This window comes from Aulostomus chinensis, chromosome 9 (genome assembly GCF_037954235.1).
Source record: "Aulostomus chinensis isolate RoL2024-O1b breed Wild chromosome 9, RoL_Achi_v1.0, whole genome shotgun sequence".
Lineage (NCBI taxonomy): Eukaryota > Metazoa > Chordata > Actinopteri > Syngnathiformes > Aulostomidae > Aulostomus > Aulostomus chinensis.
The window spans coordinates 1,948,186-1,967,500 of NC_141328.1; the positions used below are offsets into that span (position 1 = coordinate 1,948,186).

The following is a 19,315-nucleotide window of genomic DNA, read 5'->3' on the forward strand; positions in this document are numbered from 1 at the left end:
TGTCTCTGTGCATCCTGATATCGAACTGGAAAAACGTCTCGTCGTCTTGGGTTAGGTTATAAAGCCTGTTTACACCCCCGCCCCACCACCCCTCCACCCCACCCCACCCCACCCTCACATGTTTCATGTCTTTAATGTGTTTTCGTCCTTATTTTCATCAGTTCCTTAATTATTGAAAGGAGCATCTGGCCTCCTTTAGTGGTACGAAACAAGAGGAGAAATCCTCAAGTGTCTGCTCGTCTGTTGATGCTGCAGGCGGCGCTCAGCTCCTGCAGCCTCCTGCTGCCTGCCGAGTCTCTGCTGTTCGGCGTAAGTTCATTTACACCCGCACACGAGGACCGAGTCGCTCCCCCGCACATGCAGACTCATACGGTGGTAACCCTCATCACCACCTCCCGGTTGGCGGCGGCGCTGATCCGCGGGTCGTTCGGCCGCAGCTGACTCAAGATGTGCAAGATGGTGTATCCACAGTGGTGGTTCAGAATAGTTCTTAGCCTCCTGCTCTGCCGGCCGGCGCTGCTGCTGGCCAGGCCGTGGGGGTTCCCGCGAGAGCCGCGGGCCCCCGCCTTGCTGCTGGAACTCACCGGGTCACCCAAGTCCTTCGATTTCTCATAGTTCAGAACCTTCCATTGCTGATTGACAGCCTGCCATCGTTTGAAGATCCGATACACCGACGAACCCTCGTGGATGATGAGGCCTGCAGGGACAGGAAGCAGGACACCAGATAAGTAACTCGCTCCCTCTCAGCAACTCATCGGGGCCACAAGATGTCACTTACACCCGCAACTGCTGAGGTCAAGGGAAAAGTTCTTCCCTCAATTTATTCATTTTAAAGCCACTGGATGTAATTTGTTCCCCTAATTTAATGTGTTCCCTCATTGCCCCTCCCCCAATTTGGTTATTTTGAGGCCAGAAGGTCAAACCTGCTCCCAGAATAGAATCATTTGGAGGTCATCAGATGTGACATGTTCGCTCTGTATAGTTATATCTCGGGGATCAGGCGTAACGTGTTCCTTTAATTTAATATCTTTAAGGTCACGTGACACAACTTGTCTACCCAGTCCAGTTATTTTGAAGGCAAAGGATTTAACTTGTTCCCTCGACAGGTTGTGTCTTGGCCTGGCTAGGACTGAACTGAGGGAACAAGTTCCGTGTTGCGGCCTCTGACTGCACATCCACAGCCCGGGACGTGCAGAGCTGCAGTCACAGGTGGGAACTTTCCATCTGGAGGAGCACAGACAGTTGGTGATCATCGCAGAGCAGAAATCTGACGCCATCTGTTCCCGCTGTGGTCTCAACTCCACACAGGAAGAGTCCGCCAGGTCTCAGAGAAAATAGTCCCTAATGTGACGTCACCCAGCTGTGCTGGCTTTTCGGCCGCTTGTCCTCTCCTATCTATGCAGCATCTGCTTATTTCACACACCTTTCTGTGTAACGTTGTATGACCTCAACAACCAGAGTGTGAAGACGGTAGCGCGTCCTTGCCTCGTGCAGCCCATCTTTATTAATACTCTTGTCGTCGCTGCAGAACGCGTCCTGTTGTCTTTGCTACTCTTGTTGCTGCATAACGCATCCGCTGGTGTCACTAAGCCCTGTGACTACATCGCTCCTTCTGTCCTGCTGGGGATCGTACGGCGGCAGGTTTACCTATGCAGACGATGTCCATGAAGCCGTACATGCCGTAGCAGATTTGGAAGAGCAGGTCCTGCCGTTGCCACTTGGCCGAGGGGCTGAGGGAGGACCAGATGAGCCAGGAGATGCTGGCGATGAGGAACAGCGAGCCCAGGATGATGGCGGCGATCTGCACCTTCTCTATCACAGTCAGAGAGATGGCCTGCCACTGGGACGGAGGGAGGGCAGGTTTAGAACCAGTACAGCAGTGTCACATGTCCTGTACTCAACATCATCCCACAAAAACACAAGTCAAATCGGAAAGTAAACACTTCCAACACTTAAAGATCCAGTGTGTTCATGTCAGTATTTGCTGCCCGTCAGTTTCATTCCGTATTTCTCAGCCTGGAGGTCAGAGAGTGGAGATTCAACACGGAAGTTTAAATTTATCTCAAGACACAAACACACTTGGTTGCGGTTCAGAAAACACAGTTTTGTTGAAGGTGCTGTCAGTGGGAGTTGAACCCACGCTTCCTGCTGCAAAGCAACTTTTAGAAACTAAAATATATTAATATGTTACACAGGACCTCAACAGGACTCCAGCACAGTGCAAAGTTTGGTGTTTGCTGGTACCACCAACCAACCCAACAGCGCCCTGAGACGGGCTTTGTCACGCGGTATCGGCAGCAACGGCACCTGGTGGGTGACTGAACCTGGGAATTCATCTCACTCCTAATCATCCACTCACAAACTCTCCAGGTCGTCATGCAGTTTAATCCATGTCCTCTAAATAATCCACAAACACTTTGATTCGAGCTAAAAACCATCCAACCCTGACCGTCTCTAATCTCCAATCAGAGTGTTTGCGGATTATTGATAATAAGGCTGGATTAAGATCTGGATCGTAGCGGACGACCTGGACAATTTGTGAACGGATGTTTTTGAGCATTTTAGCTGTTGTTAGCCGTCATTCTCCATTAGCTTCAAGGTAAATGTACATGGCTGGATTTTGCTGCTCCCTGGAGTCACAAAGAAGAAATACAGGAGGGAAAAAACATCTTAGTGAGGTCAGTACTCCTATTAGTGAGTATTTGAAAGGCAAAATACACTTTTCATGTGAAGTAACACTTTAAGAGATCATGATGACATCACCTGTGACATCATCCTGAATGATTCAAAAGAGAAGTAGCGTCATCTCATAGACTTTTACACAGACTCCTTATTTTCTTGCACTTTTCTTCCACTCATTTTTCTAACACGGAAGCTACGTCCACTTCTTCACACAGTCTATTTGTAAAATATAACCAAGTCTTCTTAATCTAAGCGTCACAAAAACATGACAGAATAAAACATCACACATAGAAACAATATAAAATCAGAAAGATGATGTCAACACACACCAGCAACAGCAAATGTCCACCAAAAAGACACGCATCAACACACATATGGCATCTTCTCAATAGGTTGGAGAGCCGTTGGCTGCCTTTGAAAAGGAGGGCAGACGGACGGTGACGCAGAGGCAAAATGTGTCAGCACAATATGGCAAACTGTCCTCACACCACAGTGACGGCCGAGATTTGTTCTAGCGAGGAGTGTTGGTGCCTGACTGCATTTCTAAGTTCTATATGTTCAGAGTTTTCTTTCCATGAAGAGATGATCTGCACAAATGAATCCCTCAGGAACCTGGAAACCTGCCGGAGCACAGCGGCGGAGTGATAGACGTTATCACTGCGCTGTCACTGCCCTACCACTAGCCTACCACTGCGCCACCACTGCCCTGTCACTGCGCTATCATGGCCTTATCACTGCTCTATCACTGCACTGTCACTGCCCTACCACTGGGCTACCACAGCCCTACCACTGCCTTATCACTGCGCTGTCACTGCCCTATCACTGTGCTAACATGGCCTTATCACTGCTCTATCACTGCGCTGTCACTGCCCTATCACTGTGCTATCATTGCCTTATCACTGCTCTATCACTGCGCTGTCACTGCCCTATCACTGTGCTATCATGGCCTTATCACTGCTCTATAACTGCGCTGTCACTGCCCTATCACTGTGCTATCATGGCCTTATCACTGCTCTATAACTGCGCTGTCACTGCCCTATCACTGTGCTATCATTGCCTTATCACTGCTCTATCACTGCGCTGTCACTGCCCTATCACTGTGCTATCATGGCCTTATCACTGCTCTATAACTGCGCTGTCACTGCCCTATCACTGCGCTACCACTGCCCTATCACTGCGCTATCATTGCCTTATCACTGCTCTATCACTGCGCTGTCACTGCCCTATCACTGTGCTATCATGGCCTTATCACTGCTCTATAACTGCACTGTCACTGCCCTATCACTGCGCTACCACTGCCCTATAACTGGGCTATCATGGCCTTATCACTGCTCTATAACTGCGCTGTCACTGCCCTATCACTGCGCTACCACTGCCCTATAACTGGGCTATCATGGCCTTATCACTGCCCTATCACTGCGCTGTCACTGCCCTATCAATGTGCTATCACTCCCTTATCACTACCACGTCGATATCACTACCCTATCACTGCCCTACCACTGCGCTATCACTACCCTATCACTAACCTATAACTGCGCTATCATGGCCTTATCACTGCTCTATAACTGCGCTGTCACTGCCCTATCACTGCGCTACCACTGCCCTATAACTGCGCTATCATGGCCTTATCACTGTCCTATAACTGCGCTGTCACTGCCCTATCACTGCGCTACCACTGCCCTATAACTGCGCTATCATGGCCTTATCACTGCCCTATCACTGCGCTGTCACTGCCCTATCACTGCGCCATCACTACCCTATCACTGCCCTACCACTGCCCTATCACTACCCTATCACTAACCTATCACTGCCCTACCACTGCCCTATCACTGCGCTATCACTACCCTATCACTAACCTATCACTGCCCTATCACTGCCCTACCACTGCCCTATCACTAACCTATCACTGCCCTACCACTGCCCTATCACTGCGCTATCACTACCCTATCACTACCCTATCACTAACCTATCACTGCCCTACCACTGCCCTACCACTGCCCTATCACTGCGCTATCACTACCCTATCACTAACCTATCACTGCCCTACCACTGCCCTATCACTGCGCTATCACTACCCTATCACTAACCTATCACTGCCCTACCACTGCGCTATCACTGCCCTACCACTGCGCTATCACTGCGCTATCACTGCGCTATCACTGCTACAGCTTTTCAGTTTGGTTTCCGTTTTTTTCTGTCCTTGCTAAAACGTTTAACTTCAAATGAAAAATTATGACACTTAAAGCCTGACAGCTGGAACCGGGCCTCCATAGCAGTGATGTTGGTACTCGATCAAAAAATCATCATAACTGTTGAAAAAGAGTCATGAAGGAAACACACCTGGACATCACAACCGCCATTATGGCTCCTCTGGCTGGTTTATGGGGACATTACGGCACTATGACCCGCCTACATGACCCATCACATGTAACATGCTGACAGTAACAGCCCTCATAGGAGGAATCTGCAGCTCAGGCTTCTATCACTGAGACGCTGCCACTGACACATCCAAGACCTGAGATCAGAACGAACCGTCCACCGCCCTCGTAGCAGCATCAGCGTAGAAATACATGAACCAGGATGTCAGCTTTGAAGGAGGGTTATGGGTTGAGTCGCTGGGGAGTGTATAATATCCTCCAAAGTACTCGCAGGGATGTCATCGTGTGTGTCTTTGCGTGTGTGTGTGTGTGTGTGTGTGCATGTCTGTGTGAGACGTTTTTTTTGTTACCTACAGGAGACCTTCTCTGGTACACACCTTAGCAGGACCCCAGGTCCTCATAGGGACCACAGACCGGTCCTAACACTGTAACACTGTAATTTCTGAGTTCATTGATAAGGTTTGTCATAAGAAAAGGTCCCGAAATGGATAGCTGTGTAAATGTGTGTGTGTGTGTGTGTGTGTGTGTGTGTGTGTGTGTGTCTGTGTGTGTGTGTGTGTGTGTGAATAAAGTGTTCAGTCTGGGAATCGATAAAAACAAAAAAAAATTTCCTCTTTTGTTTTACACATTTTTTATTAGGACGAGGGAATTAAAACCACATCTATGATTGAACATTAAATATATCAACACGTCCAGCACACAGACTGTTAGCTTAGCACAAAGACTGAACGGGAAACTAGCCACTCAAGTTCTCTAATTAACACCTTATATCTCATTTTCTCATAGACTTCGTACTGAAACTGAAAATTGCAGTTTCTACATTTTAGTTCTTTCCAGATTTCAAATAAGGGATCTAACATGATGATTAATTCATGAGCTTCAGAAGTGAGCTGTTTCCCTGGTTTGTTTCCAGTCTTCATGCTAAACAAAGCTAACCTTGTACTGGGTGCACTGACATAAAAAGCCTCTGAAATGGTGTCAGTTTTCTCTCCTAACCAGCTCAAAATATTAAAATGAAACTGCATATTTTATTTCTAGAGACTAAAAGTGGGTGGAAATTAAGCTCACACTCTGTCATTCTCCCATCTGGCCCGTTTGACCTTCCCACTCATAATAAAAGACTTCAGAAGTCCCACCACATTAAAGATTAAAAGGTTAAGAAGGGTTAAGTCCCCAGAAAGTAAATATAAGTCCTTGTGTAGACGTGGGAATGTGAAGAGTGTGAGAGGTTTTACCTGCAGAGGGTTTTTGGTGCTGATGGCCAGGACCTGGTACTTGAAGTAGCAGAGCTCACAGCTCCAGGACCCCCTCTCGCTGATCCAACGGATGAGGCAGGGCTGATGGGTGCAGCGCACCGAGCCGTCACAGCGACAGGGGCTCAGCAGCTCCCCCTGCAGGACGGAGGAGGAAGCGTAGCCAGATTAATTAGCGATAATTATCTCTGGTTGTTTCACACCTTCACTCAAGCAAGGTTCTCCCCGGCGCTGAGCACATTTTCTCCTCCTTGAGTTAGAAAACACTGTCAATCCTTGAAAACTATAAAAATGTAACATGTAAATGGAACAACAAGGGAACAAAAAACTGAGTTACAAACACATACATTTTTTTCAGTGGTGACCGAGCAAAGAAGGTAGCAAAGCAATATTCTATCAAACATATTTTGCGGTCAAGAATTTACAATACATTCAGGATACTGACTCAGATTCACAGCAGTGTTGAACTGGTACTCGTCCTTTCACCAGTAGGAGCTCAACAGGTCTCTGCACTGTGACCATTTAAATAACTGACGATGCATTTTGGGAGTGAAATTAGCACCAAATTTATGGTAAATAAACAACATATCTGTGCTCTTTTTTAAATTATCCAATAGAAGCTCTCAGTGAATGAGCTTAGTGTTTATGAGTGACAGAGCCCAGGAGAAAATAGAGAAATAACAAATACCGAGCACAATAAATCCCAACAAGCCCTCCCCTGCTCTTTAAAGACAGCCCATCTACCTACAAATAGAAAAGCCTCCCTTCACTTTTGGAGCTGGACAAGTGTGGCGTTTGGCGTCACCTGAAGCCGGCCCTCACCCTCATTCAACCTCATACATCTCTTCTGTCAGAAGTCTTAAACCATGATGGTATATTTCGCTTCGCGAGTCCCCATTTCAGTTAATGAAAAGCATTTAGAAACCGTGTTCAGGGGAAGAAGAGGGATTAGTAAACAAATGAAGGCGCGGTTGATGTGAGGCCTCGTCGGTGGATGGGGCATGTCGAGGGAGTTGGGCGTCTTCAAGGGCAGGAGGAGCTGCTGAAGCCTGACACACAAACTCTGAGTGAACTCAGCCAACCTGGAGACAAACCCGGCTAACGCAAACAAACCTGGAAGACATCAAACATACATTCTGACTGGCGGGTGGCTGGGAGAGTTCACACTGTTGTGAGATTCAAAGGATGCGATGTTAAAAAGCACCAACTGGAGGAAGTAAACTTGTTCTGACACTGAAGGGAAGTCTGCAAATTTGCTGCTCCCTGAACCCCGACTTGATAAAACAACAGAAACCGGCCCGTTTTAAGCAGCGTTTTCATGAACAGAAGCTGAGTTTGCAGCAGCTTTGTGTCTGATTCATCAAACTAATAACGGCCATTTAGTTTCAGACATTTGGGAGCGTTGGTTGAGACCCAAACCACCTGAACGTTTGGATGCTAAATGTGGCAGCACAGAAAAGACAGACTGTGATTAGATTCAACCGATATCAAGATGTGATTTGTGATATTATAATTTTTCGTTCTCAATTTTGTTGGGAAACCCATTAAAATGTAAATGGAGTGAATGTTATGGGGACATGTATCAGAGAGATCTGAAGTCTGTCGTAGTCAGGACATCTCTGCAACACCAGAATATTCAACGGAGACGGCGTTTGGACAAACAATGAACGACCAAATATGGCATCTTCCTGCGATTTGAAAAGTACAACAGGCCACAGAGTCGTTTCCATGAAGTATCAATTCAATGTGCCGGCCTAAACGAGATGTTTATGTGATAATAATGAGTTTTGGAAGCTTGTTTTCCAGTCTTCATGCTAAGCTAAATGACCACCTTTGTTGGCGCCGTCCCTCTGCCTGGTCACACGCGCCCAGGGCCCCTCCATCCACGCCGTCTCCCTCATCACCACACATTGTGACGTTAATATTAAAAAGAGGTCATCTTCATTTCACGCACCTCCGTGGGTTTGTGTTGTGCATCGTTGGTGAGATGTCATGTGTTCATTCATGGGTTTTTGGGAGCTAGCTGTTGTCTTGTGTTTATGCTAAGCTAACCACGTGCTGGCTGTTCTGATCCATCTCACATACAAATGTAAAATGTAAAAATCTCCTACTCATCAGACCCTGAAATGGGTGTGTCAGGGTCACTCTGCCAGTAAAGAAGCTGTTTGAAGACGCAAACATTGACTCCTGACTTTTTTTCTGTCCGTCTGTCTGTCCTCCCCCATCTGGCTCTAAAGACTTGGAGTGTCCCTTCACATTTGCCGTTTGGCAGATGAGCCTCATGCCGCTAATAAACTTTAAAATAACTCGCTTGCTGACATTATAAAGATAACACAGAGAAGGTCAGACGTGCATGAGGAAGGAAATAAAAACAAAATGAAAGCAAATATCTCTAAAATGTCAAGCTGTCGTTGTGAGGTGTGTGTGTGTGTGTGTGTGTGTGTGTGCGCGTGTGTGTGTGTGTGAAATGAGGATGTTCAGGCAAGAATGTTGATGTTATTATCGGCTGCAAAAAAATAAAACAAAGACATTTAAAATCTGTGATTATGATTTTTGAACCAAATATGTGTGTCAATGGAACAGGAGTCATCAGGAACTCGCAGCTCAGCCAAAAAGGAAGAAAAACAACAGAGAGCTCCACAGCGATGGTGTATTTTTGCAGGCCAACCCGGACGCTAGCATCGCCATGGGCTCCCGCTGCTACATCCACAGACTCTTTTTGACAAATATGATCTCAGGCCTTTGTAAGACTTCCAAGTTAACTTCATCATCATCTTCACTAATGAACCACTTGATGATGGTTGGAGAACTCAGTGGTTAGCAGTGCAAAGCTAACGTTAGCCTCTGAAGGCGCTACACCAGGGTCACATGACTTCATGTTTAGCCACTTGCTAATAACCAGTTTTCCTAACATGCCTTGAAACTCTCAAGTGTCCTGCCCCAGTTTGTAGGACAAAACCTTTGTTATGTTTGCAGTTGTTAGCCGTCAGTCCCCATGAGCTTCAAGCTACGTGCACGTGGCCGGCTCTTTCTGCTTTCTGGAGTCACAGACAAGTCATGCAGGAGGAGTTCGAACACTAAAACTAACAGTAAAATACACTTCCTGGGTGAGTTATCACTTCACAGGCGATGTCCTTCAGGAAGAGGAGCACAGTTTTTTGCGCAAGAACGTGAACCCCTGATCAAAAGCAGCAACACTCAATCAGACCATCACAACGTAACACAGGCTTTTGAATGAGAACATCTGACTCAAACTTGACTCATGAACTCCAGAAACGACGCAAACTCGAACGCTCGCAGGATTCATGAGCCGACGCCACGATGCAAATCCTGTTGCTCCTCCGGGACACAGAGCAGGTAAACCTGGGTTACTGACGATATGTCAGTTAGACATGTTCCATGTCTCCAGTTCAACTTTATTAGAACAATATTTGCATTTGAAAAGTAACACACTTGAATACGCTGCTCTAAACAATATGATTTATTATGATGTACTGCGATGTGATGTTTATACTGGGGGCTGGGATACTGAAACACTGACATGTTGGTAAATATTGGCCATATATTGGTGTACAGGCCGGCCCGGTGGAGCAGTGGTCCTCACTGTGGCCCCCAGCAAGAAGGTTGTGGGTGGAGCCCCGGCTGCAGCACGGGGTCTTTCTGGGTGAGTCTCCATGTTCTCCCTGTTCCTGCTGGGTTCTCTCTGGTACTCCAGCTTCCTCCACAGTCCAAAGACATCAAGAGGGACCAGGTTAATCCAGACTCTAAATTGACCGTAGGCGTGGCTGGGAGAGCCAATGGTTGTCTGTCTCTATGTGTTGGCCCTGCCATGGACTGGTGACCTGTGCAGGGGGAAGGCTGCTGGGATAGGCTCCACCCCCACCACCCTCAACAGGAGAAGAGGGGGAACAGGGAGGGATGGAGGGATGATGGATGGAGGGATGGATGGAGGGATGATGGATGGATGGAGGGATGGATGGAGGGATTGATGGATGGATGGAGGGATGGATGGATGGAGGGATTGATGGATGGATGGAGGGATTGATGATGGATGGATGGAGGGATGGATGGAGGGATGGATGATGGATGGATAGAGGGATGGATGGAGGGATGGATGGATGGATGGATGATGGATGGATGGAGGGATGGATGATGGATGGATAGAGGGATTGATGGAGGGATTGATGGATGGATGGAGGGATGGATGGATGGAGGGATTGATGGAGGGATGGATGATGGATGGATGGAGGGATGGATGATGGAGGGATGGATGGAGGGATGGATGATGGATGGATAGAGGGATGGATGGAGGGATGGATGGATGGATGGATGGATGATGGATGGATGGAGGGATGGATGATGGAGGGATGGATGGAGGGATGGATGATGGATGGATGGAGGGATGGATGGAGGGATTGATGGATGGATGGAGGGATAGATGGATGGATGGATGGATGGAGGGATGGAGGGATGGATGGATGGATGGAGGGATTGATGGATGGATGGAGGGATTGATGATGGATGGATGGAGGGATGGATGATGGAGGGATGGATGGAGGGATGGATGGATGGATGGATGGATGGAGGGATGGATGGATGGAGGGATTGATGGATGGATGGATGGAGGGATTGATGGATGGAGGGATTGATGGAGGGATGGATGGATGGAGGGATGGAGGGATGGATGGAGGGAGGGATTGATGGATGGATGGATGGAGGGATGGATGGATGGATGGAGGGATGGATGGAGGGATTGAAGGATGGATGGAGGGATGGATGAGGGAGGGATGGAGGGATGGATGGAGGGATTGATGGATGGATGGAGGGATGGATGGAGGGATGGATGAGGGAGGGATGGAGGGATGGAGGGATGGATGGAGGGATTGATGGATGGATGGAGGGATGGATGAGGGAGGGATGGAGGGATGGATGGAGGGATTGATGGATGGATGGAGGGATGGATGGAGGGATGGATGGAGGGATGGATGGAGGGATGGATGAGGGAGGGATGGATGGATGGAGGGATGGATGGAGGGATGGATGGAGGGATGGAGGGAGGGATGTTGGTGTATGATTTCATTGCACAACCCGATTTAGACATTCTTTCTATTTTATTTCCAATTACTTTGTCAGTTTGGATGCTATTTGTCTTTGTTTGATGCTCATTCTGTTTTCCTGGAGATGAAAGTGAAGGCGTGATGGAGAGATCTGATATTAAATAATGACGTGAACACGTGGTTGAACTGGAAGCCAGAACTTTTAAAAACCAGGTTTGTTTTAGCAGATAAGAAATTGCTCTCAAACAACAACAACAACAAACAGGAGCCATGAGTCAGAGTTGCAAGGTTACCAATCAGCGACCTGACGTTGCACAGATGACACCGATCATGGCTGATTTAAATGAGCTCAAGGTTTCATGCGTCTTTGTGATGCGATAACCCTCGGGTTAAGTGCTCTTAACTCAGTCATGATGAAATTATTGATCAGCTGCATCTCAAATGAAAACAGAGGGAAAAACCCCACTTTTGTGAAATGTCGCTTCCTCTGTTTGTGAGTTCCTTCACTTTGAGACAACACAGCGAGGAGAGGACGCAGGTAGGAACGCGAAAGGTCAAACGTGCCCTCGCGCGACCAAATCAAGCACAGAAGGCATGACTATCCAGTGTCCTCTTCTTCATGTTGAATAATTCCCTCTGAGACTCGGAGTCTTCGGTCTCCAACGAACTCGCAGCTGCACATTAATGCACCTTCTTTAGAATTCTTGTTGTCACTCATCTTTTCATGGTTTGCTTAAACACGAGAAGGACAAAATATCCCACGAGGAAGAAGCAATCTTACAGTACTGTTGTTGATCATCATGATGATGATGATTATTTTCATTTCACATGATTATTTTAATTAAACTGAGAAACCTGGCATTAGAGTAGCAACAAAATTAGGTGGAAAATTACAAACACGTGGAAAAACTTGGATTTTGAGCTGACATTTCAGGTTAGGTAGACGATCAAATATAAATATGATACCATCAGAGTTAAGTACGTGGATTAAAACTGATGTGACCCTGATGTCTCCGGCAAAAACTAACAATCAGAACAAGTAAAATGGCGCGACAGCCAATGAACATGTTAGCCAAGGGACGAAAGCCAGAAACCTGCAGGGACAAAGAAGCTCACCAGGATGAGAATGAGGTCAACGCTCGTTCACTAAATCAGGACCCGAACAGTTGAGGTGACTTACGGTACCATTTGGAAACATTTAGTCAACTGAAACTTGCCTGATTAAAAAGAGGAGGTTGATGGTGCTGAAACATGATGAAAACTGACAAAAGCCAGTCTGAAGAACAGCTGCCGCCGCAGAGCCCCCGCTCTCCAACCCGCCGTCCTCCTGAGCGTTTATTATTTGCCGCCTTCACCGGCCAGAGGAAAGGTTCCGTATTTGGGCGGATCAGAACGTTTCTAACTTACTGACAAACATCAACACACACTTCCTGTTCAGCTGAACTGCTGTCAGTTTGTCCCTCGGGGTCGCCTCACACACCAGGAAGGTGTTAATTTGGTGCGTCGACAATCAAAACCGGGCTCCCTGCTCTGCTGTAACCTTTACGTTAAGAACCGTATCCTCACATTTTTAAAAGATGTGACAGCCAAACGGACGCACATGGCGAGAAGCGCCCAACACCGAACTGCTGGCCGGCAGAAGGAACACAAACCTAGAACTCAGCGAATCCCTCCTCCCAGGAGGCTTTGCCAAACCAGGTCATTAATGTCCCTCCCAACCGACACAAGTGGGTCTTTAGGGTCTGTTTTTTGGACCGTTGTGTTGAAAATTCTGGATCAGAGAATCCAGAATTCAATCGCATGACATCCGCAAGCAGAAACATCCTTCTTTCAATCGTCTGACTCGGATGGAAGGAATATGACAAATGTCGATGATGGGATCTACAGTTTGATCCAGGACGCTTCCAGTTTCTGTCCACCAAACTTATCAGAACCCATCCATCGGTGTTTGAGGCGCCTCAGACACCGACAATCACGCGCCCTTGAAACGTTGGGTCAGTGGTGCAGACGCTGCGATGGCTACCCTTCATACTGTATGACCATCAATCGTGACTCAGGCGGGGAGCAGCTGGAGGTCGTAAGTATCTGATATTTACCGATGTTGCCTTTGGACAAGATGGCGCGTGAGGACACGTGATTCTGGATCTGTGAGGCCAGATTGGTTCACAGACCCGTTCACTTCATGTCGACTTCAGATATCGGAACGATCTGGACCTGGAATCCAGGTAAACCTGGTTCATTTGCTGACACTGGGAGCCCTCCCTGGTTTACTACAGCCTCGTGACTCTGACCTGTCCTGGTTCTGGAGGTCAGGTTCGTTCCCAAAGTAAATCCAAACCAGCTCAGCAACTATCAGGTCCATCTGGACTCTCTGGAGAGGTCAGAGCTCAGAGAAAATCTCCCAGTGTCACTGGTACTGGTACCACATCTGAGACACCGGGCCTGAAGCAAACCAGGCCGGCTCCCCACTGGGGGGTCTGCAGGGGTTGGTATGGTGTAAACACTACCAGCAACAAGGACGATGATGAAGGTGTTCGAGACAAAACAGCTCTGGCATTGGAATCAGTGTCAGCATCCAGATCAGATGGGGACTGAAAAAAACGCAGCAGAATCATCTGGAGCTGAGGGGGGGGGCGTCTCCAGGTCCAGGACCAAGAACGTTCACTATCTAAACCTCTCATTGCTACAGAAAAACACCACAGCCGAATCAGAGGACACGACCGCCTCGTTATTTTGGCACTTAGAACGTGAACCGTGAGATGAATTTCAGAAGAGAAGAGAAAAGCCGGCCCCCTGTGACCCCTGACCTCCGACCTGTGCAGGCTTCTTGCGGCTCTAAACAGCAAGGGGGGGTGTGTGAGTGGGCCGGCTACTGTACCATGGCGCCCTGACGCCTTTGACAGACAGCTACTAAGGATTCATACTCAGTGAGAGCGAAGTGATTATGTCTGCAGGTAATTGGCCCACTGACAGCGACACGATTCCGGCGCCTGTTGTGACCCGCTTGAATAATGAAATAACAATAAAATGGCAAACTCCCCCCACCCCCGCACCCAAGGAGGTATGTGGAACAAAAAAAAAAAGAGCTGCTATCCGAGTGAGATGTGTCTTCATGTTCTCCCTCGGCGCTTTGTTTGCCGGCTCTTTGTCTGGAGCTAAAAGAGGCAGCTCAGAGCCGTGTTGCACGATGAGTCACCTTGCCAGCGAGCCCAAAGCCCCAAACATCAACCTTTCATTAAAGGAAGACACGGGAGTGGGCAAGACGGCGGCCGGGGCTCGATCCCCGTCTGCTACATCAAACGGCCTCGCGCCCAAAACACTGGAACTAATCTTTACAGTCCCAGTTTACTATGTCTCACAATTGGAACTCGGAGGCAGATGTCATAAATTAGCACATGGGCTGTAATAACACTCTATCCTAGAGAAGTGACTAAATGTTAATATCCATCTGTGCTCCTACAGGATTTACAGTGTTTCTAATTATCTCAGGCTTCAGGTTTACCTGCCGAGCAGGCGGCACAGGTTTCTGCACATCTGGTGAGACCAGGATTTGGCCCCAGACCAAAGACTTGCCCCGCTTCCAGCCGTGTTTTCACAGAGGAGTGAAAGAAGAGAGCGGAAATAGAAAATGTCCTTTTCCATCACTGTCGGTCCGGGGTGATCGGCAGCTGACCGGCCTCTCCTGTCACACGTGTGGACGCTCCATTTGCATTTTTGTGAAATGGTTGTGACTCATGCATATTCAGTCCCTCTCACTCCGTTTGTCATCCTGCGGACCTAATTGGCCAACTTTCTTTGTTGCTATGCTGGCCGGATGTCAGATGTGTGGGAACTGAAGCTGCCTCCCCGCCGCTGACGGTCGGACCGATGAAAACAGTGTGATTCAGATGACAAGATCAGCCAGCAACCTGAGACCAGAGACAATAGAGTCCCGCATCTCAGCCTGGCCTGCTGCTTTATTTTTTCATAAAAGAGGTAGTTAAGAGGAAGGTGGGTGGGTGAGAGAGAGAGAGAGAAAGAGAGAGAGAGAGGGAGGGAGAGAGAGAGAGGGGGAGAGAGAGAGAGAGAGGGAGGGAGAGAGAGAGGGGGAGAGAGAGAGAGAGAGGGAGGGAGAGAGAGAGAGAGAGAGGATGGTTGTGGACCAGAGACACACACACACACACACACACACACACACACACACACACACACAAATGGCAGATTTTGAATAAAAGGCTCCACATAATTTGAAGCACCAAATCACGCATCTACCTGTTCGGGGCCCTGGAAGCAGATCCGGCACTGGGGGGTCCGCAGGCTGCTGGCGGTGCTGGCCAGAGACACGGCGTCCAGGCCCACTTGCAGCTTGGGTTCCTTGTCCTCAAACGCCAGGCTCCGGGGCCGCGGGTCGCTGCCGTAGTACTCCTCCTCATCATCCCGGGAATGGCAGTCGACGAAGGGCGGCCAGCCGCAGCCGCCCATCCCCAGACCCCGCATGGTGGTGGACCGTCGATCTGTGTCTGAGCCGGACTGTCTCGATTCGGATCGCATAAACACCAGGACTTTCAGTTCATTAAAAAACATGCGGATCCGATACTTGAACATGTTTGGCTACATATAGACTGAATAAATCAACTGTTATCACCTCCCTCGAGTATTATTATTATTATTATTATTGTTGTAGTTGTTATTGTTGTTATTACTATACACCAGATGTGTTCATTCTTGGAGGAATAAAGGCTCCCACTGATGGCATGTGTGTCTTCTAAGCCAATGCGGATGAAAGATTTTCCCTTCCAGACTCCCTCCTTCAATATTCACCCCTCGAACAGCTCAGCTGAACGGATGCGTCTTCTCCCACCAGCCCCGGAAAGCATTTGCTGGCTCTTCGATCGCCGCGGTCCATTTCCCTGCACTGCTGCTGCTGCTGCTTCACATGCACTGGGCTTGCAGCAAAAAATAGCCTACATGTTTTGCTACCCATAGCAGAAGACCGCGAGAGAGTGGACGAGGGGAAGAGGGAGCAGCGCGGAGGCAGGAAATAGAAGCCGGGATGGAGAACACAACGACGTGCCATCGACACATCTGGGGCTCGCGTCAAGAATCATAATCCAAAAAATAAAAACAGGAGGAGAAACGGCGGCGGCGGCGGAGGAGGAGGAGATGGAAGTTTAGCTCTAGAAGGAGGTGTCTTTTGTTCCCTCCACGGTCCCGACCATCCCGAGCCTCGGGTTTCCTATTTCACCTCCTCTTCGTGGAGCCTCCGGTTGATCCGCGAGGAATCCGTCCAGATCAGAACCACAATCCGTGCCATTTCTCTCTTCAGCTGCAACGATGGGAACACAAAAACACCCGGAAAACCCACGTTTCCCATCTTAGCTCGATGTCCGCCAGCATTTTCTTTGCCAAAAAATAAATTTAAAAAAAAAAAGCCCGAGAGGAGCAACGATGAAGGCACGCGTCTGATGAGACGAGGAGGGAAGGACGGACCCGAGGCCCGTCAGACAGCAGCAACGGCACCGACTACTGGGTCAGATGGTGGTGGTGCTGCTGCTGGCGGTGGTTCTCCTCCTCGAAATGGTCGGCTCGGAGATGGAGCAGCTGCTACTTCCGGAGCGGGGAGGAAAAACCTGGCCGTCGTCTCTGTAAACAAGCTCTTCAGCTGTCCGCGGTCCGTCGGTCCGTCCCGGCCGGGAGAAGAGGCGCCTCTCCCAGCGCTCCCAGAGTTCCCAGTGGCGGGGCAGGGACGCTTGTTGACCAGGCGCTGTCCAGGGTGCTGATCTCCCTCTGCTGACGTGGACGCGGCGGCCACGTGCACTGGGTGCCCGCGAAGTACAAACTGGACCCCCCCTCCCCTTTAGGAGGAGAGGATAAACAGAAGAAGACACGAATCTGAGACTCAACGTTCCTGTCCGTCAAAAGGAGAGGAGAGGAGGAGGAGCAGCCCCCAACATGCCTGCTGTCAAGGAGGCTGCTCCAGCATCTGATGTCAACACCTGGTTGGAACCCATGCAGGTGCTCACTTCCTGTTTGACTGCAAAATTCCTCATTCCTGACATGCTAACTTCCTGTTGAACAAAAAATATACCTTATCACTGACACACCAACTTCCAGTTGGACTACAAACATACCTCATTGTTGACATGCTAACTCCCTGTTGGACTACAAACATACCTCATTGTTGACATGCTAACTCCCTGTTGGACTACAAACATACCTCATCATTGACATGCTAACTCCCTGTTGGACTACAAACATACCTCATCATTGACATGCTAACTCCCTGTTGGACTACAAACATACCTCATTGTTGACATGCTAACTCCCTGTTGGACTACAAACATACCTCATTGTTGACATGCTAACTCCCTGTTGGACTACAAACATACCTCATCATTGACATGCTAACTCCCTGTTGGACTACAAACATACCTCATCATTGACATGCTAACTCCCTGTTGGACTACAAACGTACCTCATCGTTGACATGCTAACTCCCTGTTGAACTGCAAACGTACCTAATCGTTGACATGCTAACTCCCTGTTGGACTACAAACGTACCTCATTGTTGACATGCTAACTCCCTGTTGGACTACAAACGTACCTCATCGTTGACATGCTAACTCCCTGTTGGACTACAAACATACCTCATCATTGACATGCTAACTCCCTGTTGGACTACAAACGTACCTCATCGTTGACATGCTAACTCCCTGTTGAACTACAAACGTACCTCATCGTTGACATGCTAACTCCCTGTTGGACTACAAACGTACCTCATTGTTGACATGCTAACTCCCTGTTGGACTACAAACGTACCTCATCGTTGACATGCTAACACCCTGTTGGACTACAAAATACCCCGTCCCTTCATCGCGCTGTAGCGTGGATTCCCAAAGTGTGGTGTGCGGACCCCCAGGGGTGCCCCAGATAAAAAAAATGTGATGGCGGTTTGGAGTTTTTTTTTAAGTGAGACTTTCCCACACAGTAAAGACGTGTAAAGAAACATTTCCTTTATAAAATTTGAAATCAAAAACTGACATATTAATTAATAAATAGTTGCAGGCTGGCGGCCCGGTGGAGCAGTGGTCCTCCCTGTGGCCCCAAGCAAGAAGGTTGTGGGTGGAGCCCCGGCTGCAGCACGGGGTCTTTCTGGGTGAGTCTCCATGTTCTCCCTGTTCCTGCTGGGTTCTCTCTGGTACTCCAGCTTCCTCCACAGTCCAAAGACATCAAGAGGGACCAGGTTAATCCAGACTCTAAATTGACCGTAGGCGTGGCTGGGAGAGCCAATGGTTGTCTGTCTCTATGTGTTGGCCCTGCCATGGACTGGTGACCTGTCCAGGGTGAAGGCTGCTGGGATAGGCTCCACCCCACCACCCTCAACAGGAGAAGAGGGGGAACATGGAGGGATGGATGGAGGGATGGATGATGGATGGATGGAGGGATGATGGATGGATGGATGGAGGGATGATGGATGGATGGATGGAGGGATGATGGATGGATGGGATGATGGATGGATTGATGGATGGAGGGAGGGATGATGGATGGATGGATGGATGGGTGGATGAATGGATTGATGAATAGATAGTTGCACGCTATTCAAAACGCACCCCATCTTAAGTTGAAGTGTAGAAGATGTCCTCTACGCACTGTAGGCGCCATTGTGGCATTTATTTTTTTTATTTTTGTGTAATCTTATTCAGAACTTCATGACGAACTCCATCATTCCATTCATACGCAGCCAGAAACCCGAGGATGCTGGCATATGATTGGACGGTGATCAGGGTTGAGAAGATCTCGCCATCACTCCAGGGCTGAGGGTGAAGACAATAGAATCTTTAGAACTTCATTTTGGCGAGGCCACGCCCACAGAACCAGTCAGCTAAAGTCATAACTATGAGGTCATCAGATGCTGTAAGGTTGAGATCCAGGGCAGCGGGGGGGGGGGGGGGGGGGGGTTCCTGGC

At 48.6% G+C, this 19,315-nt stretch overlaps 1 protein-coding gene across 1 annotated transcript; it reads right to left on the reverse strand.

The window, feature by feature from the left end:
- Positions 1 to 119: 119 nt before the first annotated feature.
- marchf9 (membrane-associated ring finger (C3HC4) 9) lies at positions 120 to 17,159 on the reverse strand. The gene is made up of 4 exons (XM_086213042.1): positions 15,622 to 17,159; positions 6,296 to 6,451; positions 1,648 to 1,840; positions 120 to 697 (listed from the first exon to the last, which is right to left on the reverse strand). The coding sequence occupies exons 1-4, from the start codon at positions 15,952 to 15,954 to the stop codon at positions 366 to 368; spliced, it is 1,014 nt and encodes a 337-aa protein (XP_086069168.1). The 5' UTR covers positions 15,955 to 17,159; the 3' UTR covers positions 120 to 365.
- Between the last annotated feature and the right edge of the window lie 2,156 nt (positions 17,160 to 19,315).

Coding starts and splice junctions, on each gene's coding strand:
- marchf9 (XM_086213042.1), bottom strand. CDS start 15,954: ATGTTCAAGTATCGGATCCGCATGTTTTTTAATGAACTGAAAGTCCTG. Junction 1,841..6,295: donor GCACCAAAAACCCTCTGCAG/GTAAAACCTCTC, acceptor CCTCCGTCCCAG/TGGCAGGCCATCTCTCTGAC. Junction 698..1,647: donor CATGGACATCGTCTGCATAG/GTAAACCTGCCG, acceptor CTGTCCCTGCAG/GCCTCATCATCCACGAGGGT.